Below are 14,226 nucleotides of genomic sequence, written 5' to 3' on the forward strand. Positions count from 1 at the left end.
CTGGCTGGCGTCTCTACTGCTCAGCAAGCAATTTGGAACTGGAGGGAAAATTTTCTGACGGGCTGTGACTAATCGGCTATGCGAGTGCGAATGCCTAATGCGGACTGGCGCCGTAATCCCATTGCAAAGCAACGACGCTGCGAAGGAGTCACGCAAAATGCCGAAGCCGTCCGTGGCGTACGCCATGGTTTGCTCGCACCAAAGCCTCGGGCGGCCGTGTACTCTGGGACGCGAGGTACTTGGGCGCGGGGCGCAGGCGCAGCCAGGCGTCGGGTACTGTTCGCGGATGATTGACTCGCTGCTACGTCCGTACCGGAGACGCTGGGCTTTCGGATTTAGTCAGCGCCAAAACCCATGGCGTTGCTCACCCCCCTCCCCCTTGCATCCACGCCTGTGATTTTTTCTGCTGAATGATCATGACTGTCTCACCCCTCCCCCCTCGCATTCATCGTGCCTCTTTTCGGGCCCGCGTCCCAAAGTCCGCTTTTACCGGGCTACAAGGGCGTGCCGAGTACGTACCTCGATGCCGAATGGATTTTTGCTGGGACCCGGTTGGGAGGCTCCGAGTTAAAAGAATGCCGACTCCCCCGACCTTGAGCCTCGATATCATTCAGCACAACAATCAAGCGAGCATTACAACAACAAGAAACATATATCAGACACTCGAACAACAAACAATATCTCAACATCCATCCAGTGCTCGCATTGATACACAACAGCAGTATACTAGTCCACTAGGCATCTCAACCATCCCTGCAACCATATCTGGCTGCCTTGAGTCACACCTGCACTATATATCCATCTTCCTCCCCACCACACAACAAAATGTCTGCCTCAGCATCACTCCTCCGACAAGCTACCAAGAAGAGCATGTCTATCACTCAGACCTACTACCTGGCCCACAAGGCCCGAGCAAAGCTCTCTCGCGAGGCTGCTCAACCCGATCACGATCTCCGTCTCCTGGTCGGACACGCCAACCTCCTCGACTCTCTGATGCTTGAGCTTGCCGAGGCCGAGCGGGAGCAGGAGCGGTGGTTCAACCAGTCTGTCCGCAACACCAAGACCTCCGGATCCAACAGCAGCCGACACATCCAGTGGGCCGACCGAATCGAGGAGGAGGCCGTCGACGAAGAGTACGACTCCGACTCCTCTTCCGATTCTGACGATGAGTCCGACTACGACGAGATGGAGATGACCAACACCCGAACCACCATCATCCCCACAACCACCACCACAGTCAAGGTTGTCGAGGACGAGATCATGGGTGACGACGATCTCGAGGAGGACTACGCTCAGCTCGAGCTCGTCCGCACTCCTTCACACTCAAACTCCCCTCCGGAGCTGATCGACCACGACTCCGAGTCTTCAGATGACGAGGCTATGCCCCCATCACCAGCCGATGCCGAGCTGCCTCTCCCCGCCAAGGAAGAGAGCGAAGAATCATCATATTACACAGAAGAGGATTTCTACCTGGGCCAGCGAACACCCGCGGGCCTGGTGTCGGCAATCTCAGTCTACTGATCGACACCAACCGATCCTTCTTCTTGTACACTACTATATGATTTGATTCTTTAGCATTAGCGATGGCATGGCTTTGGCAAGGCGTTCTGATTTCTTCATCATGATACCCCAAGAGGGAATATAAAAAGGCACACCGGCGTTTCTTCACTTATACTTTCATTTGTTCTATTACCACTATACACCATTAGAGATCACAGCTCAACGTCTTATTTCATACAATGTCATGGCAATGCGTTTCTTTTTTTCATGAGGAGGAATGATTAGGTGCATGGATACACATTGGTGGGCCGCTCCCTGGAACAGGTCTTCCCTTGGTTGAGTGGACCACGAGTTAGTAGCAATGGGAACAAATCGAATAGCGATTTCCCAATTACAGAATACAAAAAACTGTTACAAACTCATCTACATTGTCTCCTACTCTGCAATCTTGTGACTCAAAATTCGAACCGAACTTGACTTGAACCCTGATTTGATTGACATTTGACAGGATGTCCGAAAGCCCGCGGCAATGGCGGATGGGCCGAGCGGCACTAACAGGACGCCGCTCGGACGAAGCGGCATCGGTGGGAGTGGCAGCCGATAAGCAGCAGCCCAGGCTGAATACGTACCGGAGATGCATTTCAAATCCCAGGTCAGATGGCCCGAGGAGTTACGGTACGTACATTTGCGCGCTAACTTGACAATGCCGGCCCAGCTTCTTGCTTTTGCTTACCGCCAGCCTTAATAATTCAAATCCAATGCCAGAATCCAACGGAAAGAAAAACTACCTACGAAATAGAGCTAAACAGAATTGAGTGCAGGCAGGCCCGCAATATCCGCCCGACCCAGCGAAAAGGAAAAAAAAAAAGCAACGATCCATGGATGAAAAACTCGATGGAAAAAAAAACAAGCGTGAAAAAAAAAGCTATAATGGATCTATTACCATAGGTACTCTAATGCTTCGGGCGCTCGGTCCCTTGCCTGGGTCCCGTGGACAAATCAATGGAGAAAGCTGCCAGCGGACACGACTCAAGTCCCGACGACGACAAAGAGCAGGAGAAAAGGAAAATTTTTTGCTTGCAGCGAGTTAGCTTAGCCTGCTTGCTTTGTAAAACGGCGACTTTGCGGATATCCGCTTTGCTTTTCTTTTTCTACGGGTCTAGGGGTGTGTGATGAATGGTTAAAAAAACAAGCGAAAGAGGAAAAAAAGGAAAAAAAAAAAAACAAAAAAAAAAAACGTATGAGCTGGCGAGCATGCAAGATGAGGAGAGACATGAAGCCCTTACGAGATGCATTGCCGACAATCCAGATCTTTGCTTTTTGCTCTTTTTCCCCACCACCAACACACCCCCCCTTGCTTAAAATTGGCGGGTGAAAAGGCAGCAGCTTTTTTGTCTTGTGCCAACAAAATCATAACGGGAGACTGCTGGCGGCGGATGATTCGTCAGCGGGAGTTTGAATGTTAGGCATAACGGCCCAATCGCAACGCAAAAACCAACACAAAAAAGGAGGGGGAAACTACTCGGTAGGTAGACAGAAGCCGGAGTGACGGTGTGTGAGTGTGTCTTGCTTGCCGTGATGCTTATGAGATCCGAGCCACGGTACATGCCGAATGGGTGCTTTCTAAAGCCCGCCCGTTCACCTTTGTTTGCCTGTTTGCCTCTCCCTTCTGGGCCCCGAAAAAGCTTGGGCTTGTGCTTTTTCTTTCCCTTGCTTGACCGAAAAACCTTGGCATTTTGTTTCCGGCCATGACTAGCTGGAGTGAATAACAAATCAGAGCCGTAATCCCGCCTAACGTGAAAATCTTCCCGTTGTTTTGTAAGCCTGCCGCACGCTGGCCATTATCAAACCCCCCTAGATTCACTTTTATTTCCCTTTTCTGTTGCCTTCGTTTGCCTTCCCCCCGCAGCGCCGGCCTGTGACCAACGCATCGGACAGGACATGGGTACATAACGGCGTAATTACGCAAGCCGTATGAGGGACAACGACAAAGAGGTGAAAAACAGAATATGTGCCGCTACCCCACGTGAAACTCTCCCATCTTGGAAGGAGAGAGAAACAAAGCAGATTTCAAGGGGTGGGCCAAGATTGGATCTGGAGGACACTTCGAACGACAAAATCGCATCAGCTTATCAGGCCATGTGTTGGGCGGGATTGAAACTACGAGTGTACACGCCCCCCCTCCTGACCCCCATTTCTGGTGTTGCGATATTTGCCATTTCCGTGAAGCTTTTGCTGTTTCTAGGCAGTTAAACTTAACCCCTTGCATTTTTATTGACACTTCCGCTTTTTTTCATTAATTTCAGCTCTTGGCTCGTTCGGCCGAGATTAATATCGTGCATGTGGTGTCGCCATAAATCTGTCCATCTTAAGATGTGCAAAAATGGTACGATTACTCCGCATTTGCATCTGGGTCTTTATCGTACCTACATGCCCATCGTACCAGGTATGTAAGCAATTCCGCGCACACTCATTATCAAATCTCGGCTCGCCTGACGCCAGTTCCCGCCCTCACGCGGCTCTTTTTTCTGCGACACCTCCCCCCCTCCGCTCTATCTCTCTCCGCAGAATAAGAGCTGAGCTGACAAGGGAAGCAAAAATAGCGGAATGGCGGCGGCGCACTTCGCCGAGGAGGGAGAAAGTAAATAGAGCATTTGTAAAGATAAGTTGGCCGTCAAGATAAGGCTGCGAACCTCGCTCGTTTTGGCAATAATACCTAGGAAGAGCTCGAAAGTTTAAAAAGGTCAACGACTTAAGCGCCCGCTCCGAGGCAATTTGGTCCTCCTCGGACAACGTCCATCCTTATTTTCGCGCTTACTGAACCAATGTTGGTGTTTTTGCCTTCGCCTTCAAAAAGGGCCATTTAGGCGCTGCTATTGGCTAAATCGTGCCGTGCTGAAGTGAGCTTTTGGCGGCGCCCCGAGTAATATCTTAGTTGTGCTTCATCTTTAGCTGCAAATCCGCCGCTTGGGAATTTAGGCCAAGCAAAGAGCCCTACGAGGCGTTTTGAAAGCTTAGATGGGAATAAGCACCAAGGCGTTCTTCCCCAGCCGCGTCTCTTTCTCTCTCTATCCATTTTATCCAGCTACGGTACACACCCGTTCCTTGGGAGAGGTGGCCATGGAGATCCTCGTTTCATGAGCTCTCCCCAAGCTGTAAGACGTGAAGCGGAGTCCGGCCATCGGCCATCAGATTATCTGGGTTCCGCTGCGGACCCCGCGCGGATGTTGCCCGTGGACTTTGTGCGGCAACGAGCATGTTTGACATGAGGCGGGGCTTCACCTGCCAGATCCGCCAGTGCGCCACATGTCGGTGCTGCTTTAAGCACGTCAAGCCACATCTTGTGGGCTGGCGGATTCTTTTTCTGCATAACTCGATGTATGCAAATATTGAACTTGAAAAGAAAGCTCAACACATACTAAATAGTAAGTTGATTACATGCTCAGGTTAACCCGATGGTTTGTAGTGTTTTATATACATCTATATTAAACATGACCATCGCTAAGTTTGACGCCTCTATAACTGCTTCCTTTTCTCCTCTGATTAAATGTCTAGTAATAATGCGTGTATCTAAAATTTACCGAGATCTTTGGTTCGATTCCTCCCCCTTTTCCATTTTATATGTCTCTATATCTTTTCGTCTTCTGTCGTATTAGTCTATATCGTGTATTTTCTTCCGGTAGCGTTGCAGACGGCCAATTCTGAATCGATCTTCCGTCTTAGCAGTGGTTGTGTATAAGTCGTCGTTGTCTTATGACTTCTCGGATGCCATCACGCTTTCGATCCTCTTTTTGAATCTCATCGGTAGCAAAAATAGCGCTGCCCCAATAAACATGCAGCCAGCGAAGATCTGGACATCCAGGTAGACTGGGGAATGCGATCGTCGAAGTCCTAGGGCCATGGCCTCGGCAACTAAAGAAATGTCAGTACCGGAGTTATTAGACAAGCTGGATACTAAAGTGAATCCTAGGGGTGAATTGAAAGATGACATACAGGCTGATGGGACGGCTGAAATTGTCCACACTATTGATAGTGCAGAAGGGAGAAGCTTCATTCCAAATGCATCAGCTAGCATAGGTCCAACCATCTGTGAGGTTTTGTGTTAGTATGGATTCAGTATGCTGCAGAAAGAAATATGCCAAGTACTTACAGCCCAACATGTGCCAATCGTTGTTCCTCCAAGAATGGAAAACGCAAGCAGGATCGAATACGATGTACCAGATGTCCAGAGGCATAAGCACCATATTCCTCCCAAGGTGGTTGCCCCTATCACCATGTTCAATCTTCCCACGCGGTCACTAAAGTAGCCCACGATGGGTCTGCCAATGGCCATTCCAAGGTTAGCCAACGCTCCCAGGATCGAACCTTGATGAGCAGTGAGGCCAATTCGAACAGCATTGTCTGGAAGCGAGAACAAAACGCATGTGTATCCAATAATGCTGAGGAACATCCACGTCGAAATAAGGAGAAGCTCGGACCGTTTGAAGAGGGCAAAATCAAACGCTCGTTGGTTAGGCTGAATGTGCTTATTCCTGTCCTTGATCAGGATGATGCAAATGACGTTGACTGCAGCGGTGCAGATGGCTGTGATGCGAAATGCCCAGGCAACGCTAATGTTGGAAATCATGGCTTCCGTGGACAAGCTGTAGATGAGACCTCCAATACCGCTTCCTGCAGCTGCAATTCCGTTTGCAATGCCCTTTCTCCGGTGAAACCACTGAGGAATAATGCCAATGGTGCCGATATACAAGAATGAACAGCCCCAACCAAACAGCAACCCCTGAGATAGAAAGAGGTGCCATGACTGCGTAGCGAAGCTTGCTCCAATCAAAGCACCTGCCTCCATGATGGCACCCATAAGTAGCGGAGGCTTGGTTCCAAACCTTCTGGTGGCGTGTGTGACGAGGGGGGCGATGAGGAGGATCTGAGACTGGGATAGACCGCCGATGAAGGAGTAGGCGATTTCCGATGTCCCGGGAAAGGCGTTTGTCGAGATGTAGTGAGTGAGATATACACCAAAAGCCTGTCGTAAAGGGGTTTATTAGATTCTTTTCTGACGATTTGGCGAGATACCAGGTTCTTGAAGTTATTAATATGGACTTACACCGTTGACTCCCCATGTGCTTGCTGTAATCATCAATTGGCACACAACGCATACCCAGCCGTATCCGCCATCGTGCTCGTCACCTCGTAGTGGTTGTTCTTGTACACCGGTGTTTTCAATCGTTTCTTCGGAAATAGGGGTTCCGACTTGATCTACCGTCTCGTCGTCGCTGGCAAAATTTTGTACAACCGTCATCGTGATTTTCGAAAGGGGGAACAAATGTCAAAGACCAAAAGAGTGCTTTGAGGGCTTGTAATTAGGATGTGATCAAACTACGAGGATTAAATAATAAACAATAATGCCCTTGATATTGCATATATATATATGTACTATCCCTTTCACGCCCTGCATACTAACATATATGTTGTATGTGTATCATTACGTCGTCCCTTGCGCTTAGAAAAACTAGTATCAGCTCATAAGATCGCCCCGGATAGCATCTGTGCCGATCAGGGTTTTACTGCCGAGCTGGTTCCGATCCATCTAAACGAAGAATCAAAATCATGACCGCATTCGTTTTCGCTTCTCGTCTAACTTGACTATCGTGACGGTCTGGCGGATGTATCCACAGCTTCCATTGCATCTCCGGGCGGCTCGCTGAGGCTTTCCTATCTGGGACTAGTACAACACATATATCAAGACATCATGTCTTGCCCACTCTGACAACTCTTACGGCGCGGCCTCGGAGAAAGAGAATTGCCAAGAGGATGCAAATTCACATCTTTTGATATTGATAGCCGATTGATGAATAGCCTATCTGAGGGTATCATTGAGAAATGAGCCTCCGCTTTGCTAGATACCTGATATAACCCCCCTCTGTTCTTCATTATGTCATCGTGACACGGCTGCAATCCGTGCACTCGCGTATTTGTTCTGAGATAGAATACATGTACCTTTTATGTACGGGAAATAATACGCCGTGCTGAATATCTGAAGGATATGTGTTTATGTAGGCGCATGCCAACTTATATGATTCAGGATATTACCGTGTCCTTCAATTTGTACATATCGAAATACCGTTCATTATCTTGGCTGAGAATTAAGCCGAAACAAGCTTGATATATCGTTAGCCTTGGGTCTGAGTTCACATTGTCGTTGAATATTGACTTACATTCTCACTCAAATTGTCGTTTGCCCCTCTCTCCGTAACTTTAACTTCGTCGCCTACTCGAAGCAAGGCCCCGTTGGGACCTGCAAACGACCACTGTCCAAAGACTGGTTTCACTGGGCAGACGTGTTAGCCCATCATGAACATGAAGAGATTAGAGAGAAGCCTTACTAGGGTACGCCTTGTTTACGCGTCTATCTCTAGCTATTAAGCCGTAGACTTGTGTGCTCCTCGGAGATCCACCCCCTGTCTGTATGTTGGCGTTGATACTCAGACAGCGAGGGGTCTTGAAGACACAGCGGACAACTGCTTTTGGCGTAGTCCCGTCTTCTGCAAATACAGTGAGCTCTCTCCAGTGATCTTCGTCCCACGCCGCAACAGATCCCACATCGACGTGGATATTAGTACGGAAGCGGAGCAAGACATCTTCTTGCTGATTATCTGGCGGTAGCCGGATTCTGACGTCCTCTTCAGATGCCGTTGATGTCACCAGGAACGGAGCAGCGTCCGCAAATCGGATTCGTTGTGGCTGGAAATGTTCACCGGCAGCCTTGATTGTTAATGGCAGCCGGTGTTTAGGGATGTATGCAGCTCCTGGGATCTCGCGGCTACCCGATCCGGAGATGAACAATAATCTTGTAGGTATGTCGAGATGCTTGCTAAAGAACTCGGCCGGGCCGTCTCCCATATCAACGGCCGAAGCTTCGGTTCCGAAGACGCTCACTTGGTACGACGGCGCGTCTAGACATGACAGCGGCGATGGTGTGAGAGGAATAGTAATTGAAGACTCCGGCTGGGCCACCGTGTGCTTGATAGTTAGCTCCGACCAATCATCATTGATTGAAGGCTGGAAGAGTGCCAATTTATACACCCGTTTGACGGTAAGGTGCTCGGCCAGATGAGGTCGTATCGTGGGGTGGCTCTTGGGATCTCTGACAAGGATATACTGCCGGTCAAAGCGAAAGCCCTCACTCGTGATTTCTGCAATTGACACCTCAATTGGCAGGAGTGATTTGACAGGATAGATGAACAGCTAAAAATTTGTGTTGTTAGCAAGCGCCATGTGGCTTATAGGACCTCGGACCAAAGGCAAGACAGAGATCGCCAAGCCCTGGGCCGTAAGTCTTGAGATGAGACAGTGATGGAACGGGTTCGGTACCCTTTGGATTTTCATCTTGCTGCCTAATTGCGGTCGGTTACAGTTGCCGCATCTATATGTTGTTCTGCGCTCAGCATTCGCTCGGCGCTCGGCCTCATCACCACTATTTTGGATAGCGCAAACTGGTGTCTGACCGTCACCACGCGCTGCTCTGTTGTGAACTTGTGAAGCTATCCGTCCACCGCGTCCGTCAATAGCGCTTCTCGTGGATCAAAAAAAGAGTGCACGGAGCGAGATGATGAGATGCAGCTGGGAGGAATGAGTGGGAAAAGCGCAAGCCAAAGCTCTAGCGGGTCATGAGTACTGTACATGCAGCAGCAGCCGCCACAAGGTGCTGGAATTCAATTGATGGGAGTTGTTCAGGATGGATGACCAACTGTGTGCTCACAATCATCGACCCCCTGTCGCCGTGATAGCACGCTTTGCCGTGTATGGGATAGCCTCAGCGAAGTCCGCTAGTCCCAACATGGGCACTGTCGGCATTCCGCTCACCTTCCAACTCGACCAGCCAAGCTCGATAAACCAAACCCAATACTGGACTTGAACTCTCATCAGCCCATTGAGCCACTCACGCGGGGCGCTCGGTGACTCGGCCCAGGGATTCTTTCATCACTCACTCGTAACCACACTCGTTCTGTATTAGGATCAAGGGAGCGAGCATCCTGAGTCTGGCCCGTGGTGCTTGATTGATCCGACGCAATGGAGGTTTCCACCGTGCCGTGTACGCTCTGCAGGAAGCGGCGGGTCAAGGTATGTACCGTGTCTTGTCTATGGCGAGCTGCCATCTCTGTTCGGATTGTGCGGTTGACTCACGTATTCCCAGTGCGACAAGCGCTTGCCGGGCTGTGCGCGCTGCGAAAAGGCATCTCGCTCATGTCCGGGCTACAACCATCTACGCAGGTTCCTTGACGAGAGCCAGAACCTCCGAAAGAAGTTCTCCTCGGCTGGTGCCAGTCCACAGGACAGTGGCCTTATCAAATCCGTAGACTCACGTCCTGTGACTGAGGCGCCTTCCATTGCTTCACCATATTCAGGCTCGCTTGATTCAATCTTGTTACCCACGACAGCCTCCGGAAGCAGTGACGTTGCTCAAACTCAGGCAACAACCCCAACTCCAATCCCGCCCGAAATTCAGCTTACGTCTCAAAATGATGCTCTGCAGGGATCTAGCTCTAGCCTGGATAGGGCTGGCCAAGGCAGCTTTTCTATCAGCCAAGATATTCAAGACACGTCCTTTATCACGACTGAGAGCATCTCAGACTCAGACTTTGACTCCAGGTTTTTCGATATTGATCCCCAGGTTTACTTTGCGGATGGAAACAACTGCTGCGGATTCATACCCTCCCTCTCCTTGATAAATGATGCCAACGGCCCGCAAGGACCATCTCTCTCCTGGCTTAATGACGTCAATTTGGAAGGATATGGACAACCTGGATATGAAGTGGACACAGAAAGATCTGAAAGATCAGAAAGGCCAGGGACCGACCTCTCGTCTCCAATTCCAGATTCTTCGACCGAGGCTGACCACGAGACCGCATATCTGATCCGATATTTTGCTGAACGAATTAGCCCGTGCTTGGATGTGTTTGATATTGAGCGATTCTTTGGACATATTGTCCCCATCAAGGCAATACGAAGTCCTCTTTTACAAAACGCCTTAGCTGCCATCGCCGCAAAGCAATTCGGGAAGACGAAACGGGAGACGTACTCGACGAATCATCAGACGCCTGGTCGGTCGATGCTGGAGCAGTACTCAGAAGTGGCTCACATCGACTGGTTTTACAAAGCCGCAAGTTTCTATGACAAGGCCATCGGCCATATGATGAGATTGTTGCAAACACTACGTGACGGCAGCCCTGCTTCATCACCTGGAAGCACACCATCATCAATGGATCTGACATTGAACCTTCATTCAGCAGTGTCACCATCATTTAAGAGGCGCCGGACTGGGAGTATTCAGGATTCTCATAATGTTGTGGACGATCTTTTGGCGGCAATATCCGTGTTTCTTCTCTACGAATCACTCGATAATCGATTTGCAGAAGTCTCTAGGTATAGTGTCTGATTTTACCATCGAAAACTAACTAGCTAATCACGTCTTGAATTAGGCATATGTCTGGTGCTCAATATCTGCTTACATTTAACTTGAAGCAAATCTTCGAAAACACCGAACATAATCCCCGCAGCGGAGCCTACGGTCTAAGTACCCGAAGAGCTTGGCAAGCGTCTTTTTGGAACATTGTCTGTATCGATTGGGTCACATCCTACACCGGAGAGGTCCCGCCACGCATTGATATAGAGAACCTCGAATTATGGAAAGCTGCGGGTCTACCAATGGTTGTCGTCAATGGTATTCACCTACCAGTTTCACTTTGCGGCGATGAAACCTCAGGCCACCAATTGCAAATGACGGAGACGGTGGCCTGCAGAAGCTTGATATGGGTCATTCTGAAGACACTTGCGTTTGTGGCTGATGAAAAAAGCGGCAACAAAATTGCAGACAGCAGCCCTCTAGATGCTGGCAAGACAAGTGGAAGCCCACCCCATAAAATTCACAGTTGGGATGACATCTCTCAACATCTTGACAACTGGTGTGCTGCATTACCAGACACCTTTGAGCCTTGTGCGAGGATAGCACAACGATACAACAATATCCCTACGCCTTCAGACACTATGCCGCCGAGGTCGGAATTCCAAAGTGCGTTCCAGGAGCTCTTCTACGCCAATGCCATGTGCGCAACAGCCGCTGTCTTGTACCATTTTGTGCAGCTTCTCCTCTTACTCCACAAGCCTCTGAATCAAAAGCTATCAGAGTCCCATCCGGAGTTTGTGGCCAAACGCCTCAATGCATATCGCCAACTGTCGGCTCAGATCGAAGGACATGCCAACGAAATATGTGCAATATCACTGGGACGGCCAGATGACCCTGTTCGAATGCATATGGTACAACCTTTGTACATAGCAGGGCTTTGCTTTGAAGCACACGAACAGAGGACAGCGTTAGCCCAGCTCCTAGCGACTATACAGCGGGAAACTGGGTATTCAACCACGGAGAGAGTTGCAAATCTGCAGCAGCAATGGGGATGGGATAGTACTCCGCCGGCACTTGATGTGATGTAAAAATATGACTACAGGTCCTTGGGGCATGAATAAACGATCAACACATAGAATGCACAGACTCATGAGAAATTGTAATATGATCAACCGCAGGTGAAGACCTAAATGCAAATCAAGCAACTTAGTATATAACATATGGCATTACTCTGAAATACATCAATTAACTGGATTATCTCTATTGTTGTGTACTCGTAGTTGCGATGTCTCAACCTGGATCTTGAACAGTAAGGTATATCTCACTCAGTACCACCAGACAACAACTGTGGGCGCTTTTCCAGATATGGCAACTCTCAGCGAACTGCTATGTCAGCCTTACCATTGATTACAAAGCTCTCATGGAGAAGACGAATTGTATGCTCTCTGATTGGAAGCAGGCAGGTGTCTGCAGTATCCAATAAGATGCCAATGGCACGTTGAAATGGGCATGTAGGGGAGTATCTGTCTTCTAGCATCATGACTATTACTGGATATTTAGTAATCTTGATTCACCGCACAGCCAGCGTGTAGCCATTGCCGTCTTGATGAAGTTCAATTTGAGCAGCATATGTCCCTTATTCTAAGAAATTACTATTAGTGCATTGTGGTAAAGAAGTAGTCCTGAAAGCCATAAGCAAGCAAAGAGAGCTATTGGATTGGATATGGTGAAGAATAATGTCTAGTATTGTTTTCAAAAGGGTTTCGCCTACTTGCATGCTATGCATACCTTGCATAAGCCACTACAGATGGGATGAACGACCTCGAGAACACGGCAATAGCACTAAGCCAAATTAAGCAGAACAGAGACCCTGATTATGTAACTCAGAGCCATGCTGTGGCTTTGCGGCAACCTCGTGCCGACTGATTACTAACTCCGGATGCCTTCATCCTCTTGAATCATCGATTACGTTGTTAAGAATCCTTTGGCTGTACTACCGATACGCCATTGACGCCCTTGGGAGCGAAATCGAATCCTTCAATGGACCATCTATTTTTAAAATGCCTATGAGATCTGAAGACGAGATGAATGGCATCATATCTCCCTTCTCTCCTCGATCTCAGACCAAAAGCTGGGGCGCGATCTCTAGAAGTCGAAACATCAACCTCAGCGGCGATAAGAAATGCTTATTTACGCTTAGTTTCGATTCCCTGGCTGCTTCTACATGCCCAAAGTCTACCCGGAATAACCCTCAATCGCGGATAGAAGCCCCATTGAACCGCAATCTGCAGTCGGCTCGCGTGACTTTGGGGGGTTGCCGCCAGTCCCGTGTACCTTGATCACGATGAAAAACCGCCTCTGGACCGTGGTGTTTCGTGCATCCGATCCACCGATGAGTCTGTGCTCTTTGCTTGAATGCCGCTCCGATCGCGGTGCCTGCATGATCAGGTCAGGTGTGCCGGGCTCAACCAGAGCTCCCTACCCCCTCTACACCTACACCTTGTCCACTTTCAGGAACAAGAAAAGTCGAAGGGGGTGTGAAGGGTGTGGACGATCAGACTGGTCGATTTCTCGCGCAATTCCGGTGTCCGGGTATCCATCTGTCCATCACAAGACCGAGGCTGCCCCACCTTCGCCGGCAGAGAGCTCCTCAGTTGTACGGGCAACATCGGAAGCAAATAGAGACGATTTAACGATTTGACGGGGTTTACAGGCCTGTGAGCTGCAGCTCGGATTGGGTTTTCGGTTCGGACGAAATCGATCGGTTTGCGCTCTCGGAAGGTGTTCATTGGCTCATGCAGTGGCAAATGGAAAAAGTCCATGGAGCTCGGGTTCCTCGCTTTTGCTCTGTCAGCGGCTTTTTGGCTTTCCCCCGCATAATGCTGTTTGCTGGAGCACCGCGGACTTTGTCGGACCTAGCAACGCCCATGGCTGATAGGGCTGTTGATGACTGACCAGTTAAGACGGGATTCAGTACAGCCCGGCAGCGTCTCTGGTATTTGGTACAACGCCCAAAACTACGAGTACGAGAAAACGATGGTCGTCAACTAACGAGCTGCGAGCTTTCTTGTTGGCGGTTATCTTGTGAGTCAACTGTCTAACTTGGCTTCCGGTAAATTGGGACTCAACATGTCCAACCTTGATGCTCTACAATCCCGTCCATCCAAACTATCTCCATTGCCCACATGGCCCCCGAAGGACCAATCACTGACAAGTTTCGGCTCACTCCCTCATGATCGCCTCAGAGTCAATCGCGATCCGTGGAGGTGGAGGGGGTGTGAACCGATGCACAGGCATTTGTCAGGTTTCGACTCCCGATTAGC

The 14,226-nt window shown here is 49.4% G+C and overlaps 4 protein-coding genes across 4 annotated transcripts; 2 read left to right on the forward strand and 2 right to left on the reverse strand.

Moving 5' to 3' along the window:
- Window positions 1-825: 825 nt before the first annotated feature.
- On the forward strand, window positions 826-1,521 carry T069G_07264 (uncharacterized protein; the record flags this gene model as incomplete). The annotated part of the gene is made up of 1 exon (XM_056174474.1): window positions 826-1,521. The coding sequence occupies one exon, from the start codon at window positions 826-828 to the stop codon at window positions 1,519-1,521; it is 696 nt and encodes a 231-aa protein (XP_056028053.1).
- A 3,730-nt stretch (window positions 1,522-5,251) lies between these two features.
- On the reverse strand, window positions 5,252-6,799 carry T069G_07265 (major facilitator superfamily domain-containing protein; the record flags this gene model as incomplete). The annotated part of the gene is made up of 4 exons (XM_056174475.1): window positions 5,252-5,412; window positions 5,494-5,587; window positions 5,651-6,523; window positions 6,605-6,799. The coding sequence occupies 4 exons, from the start codon at window positions 6,797-6,799 to the stop codon at window positions 5,252-5,254; spliced, it is 1,323 nt and encodes a 440-aa protein (XP_056028054.1).
- Window positions 6,800-7,643: 844 nt separating this feature from the next.
- T069G_07266 (MOSC domain-containing protein) lies at window positions 7,644-8,886 on the reverse strand (the record flags this gene model as incomplete). The annotated part of the gene is made up of 4 exons (XM_056174476.1): window positions 7,644-7,658; window positions 7,716-7,828; window positions 7,884-8,745; window positions 8,872-8,886. 4 exons carry the CDS (start codon window positions 8,884-8,886, stop codon window positions 7,644-7,646), a joined length of 1,005 nt encoding a protein of 334 aa, XP_056028055.1.
- A 684-nt stretch (window positions 8,887-9,570) lies between these two features.
- T069G_07267 (fungal specific transcription factor domain-containing protein) lies at window positions 9,571-11,991 on the forward strand (the record flags this gene model as incomplete). Its single annotated transcript, XM_056174477.1, has 3 exons — window positions 9,571-9,621; window positions 9,695-10,923; window positions 10,980-11,991. 3 exons carry the CDS (start codon window positions 9,571-9,573, stop codon window positions 11,989-11,991), a joined length of 2,292 nt encoding a protein of 763 aa, XP_056028056.1.
- Window positions 11,992-14,226: the final 2,235 nt, after the last annotated feature.

This window comes from Trichoderma breve, chromosome 4 (assembly GCF_028502605.1).
Source record: "Trichoderma breve strain T069 chromosome 4, whole genome shotgun sequence".
NCBI lineage: Eukaryota > Fungi > Ascomycota > Sordariomycetes > Hypocreales > Hypocreaceae > Trichoderma > Trichoderma breve.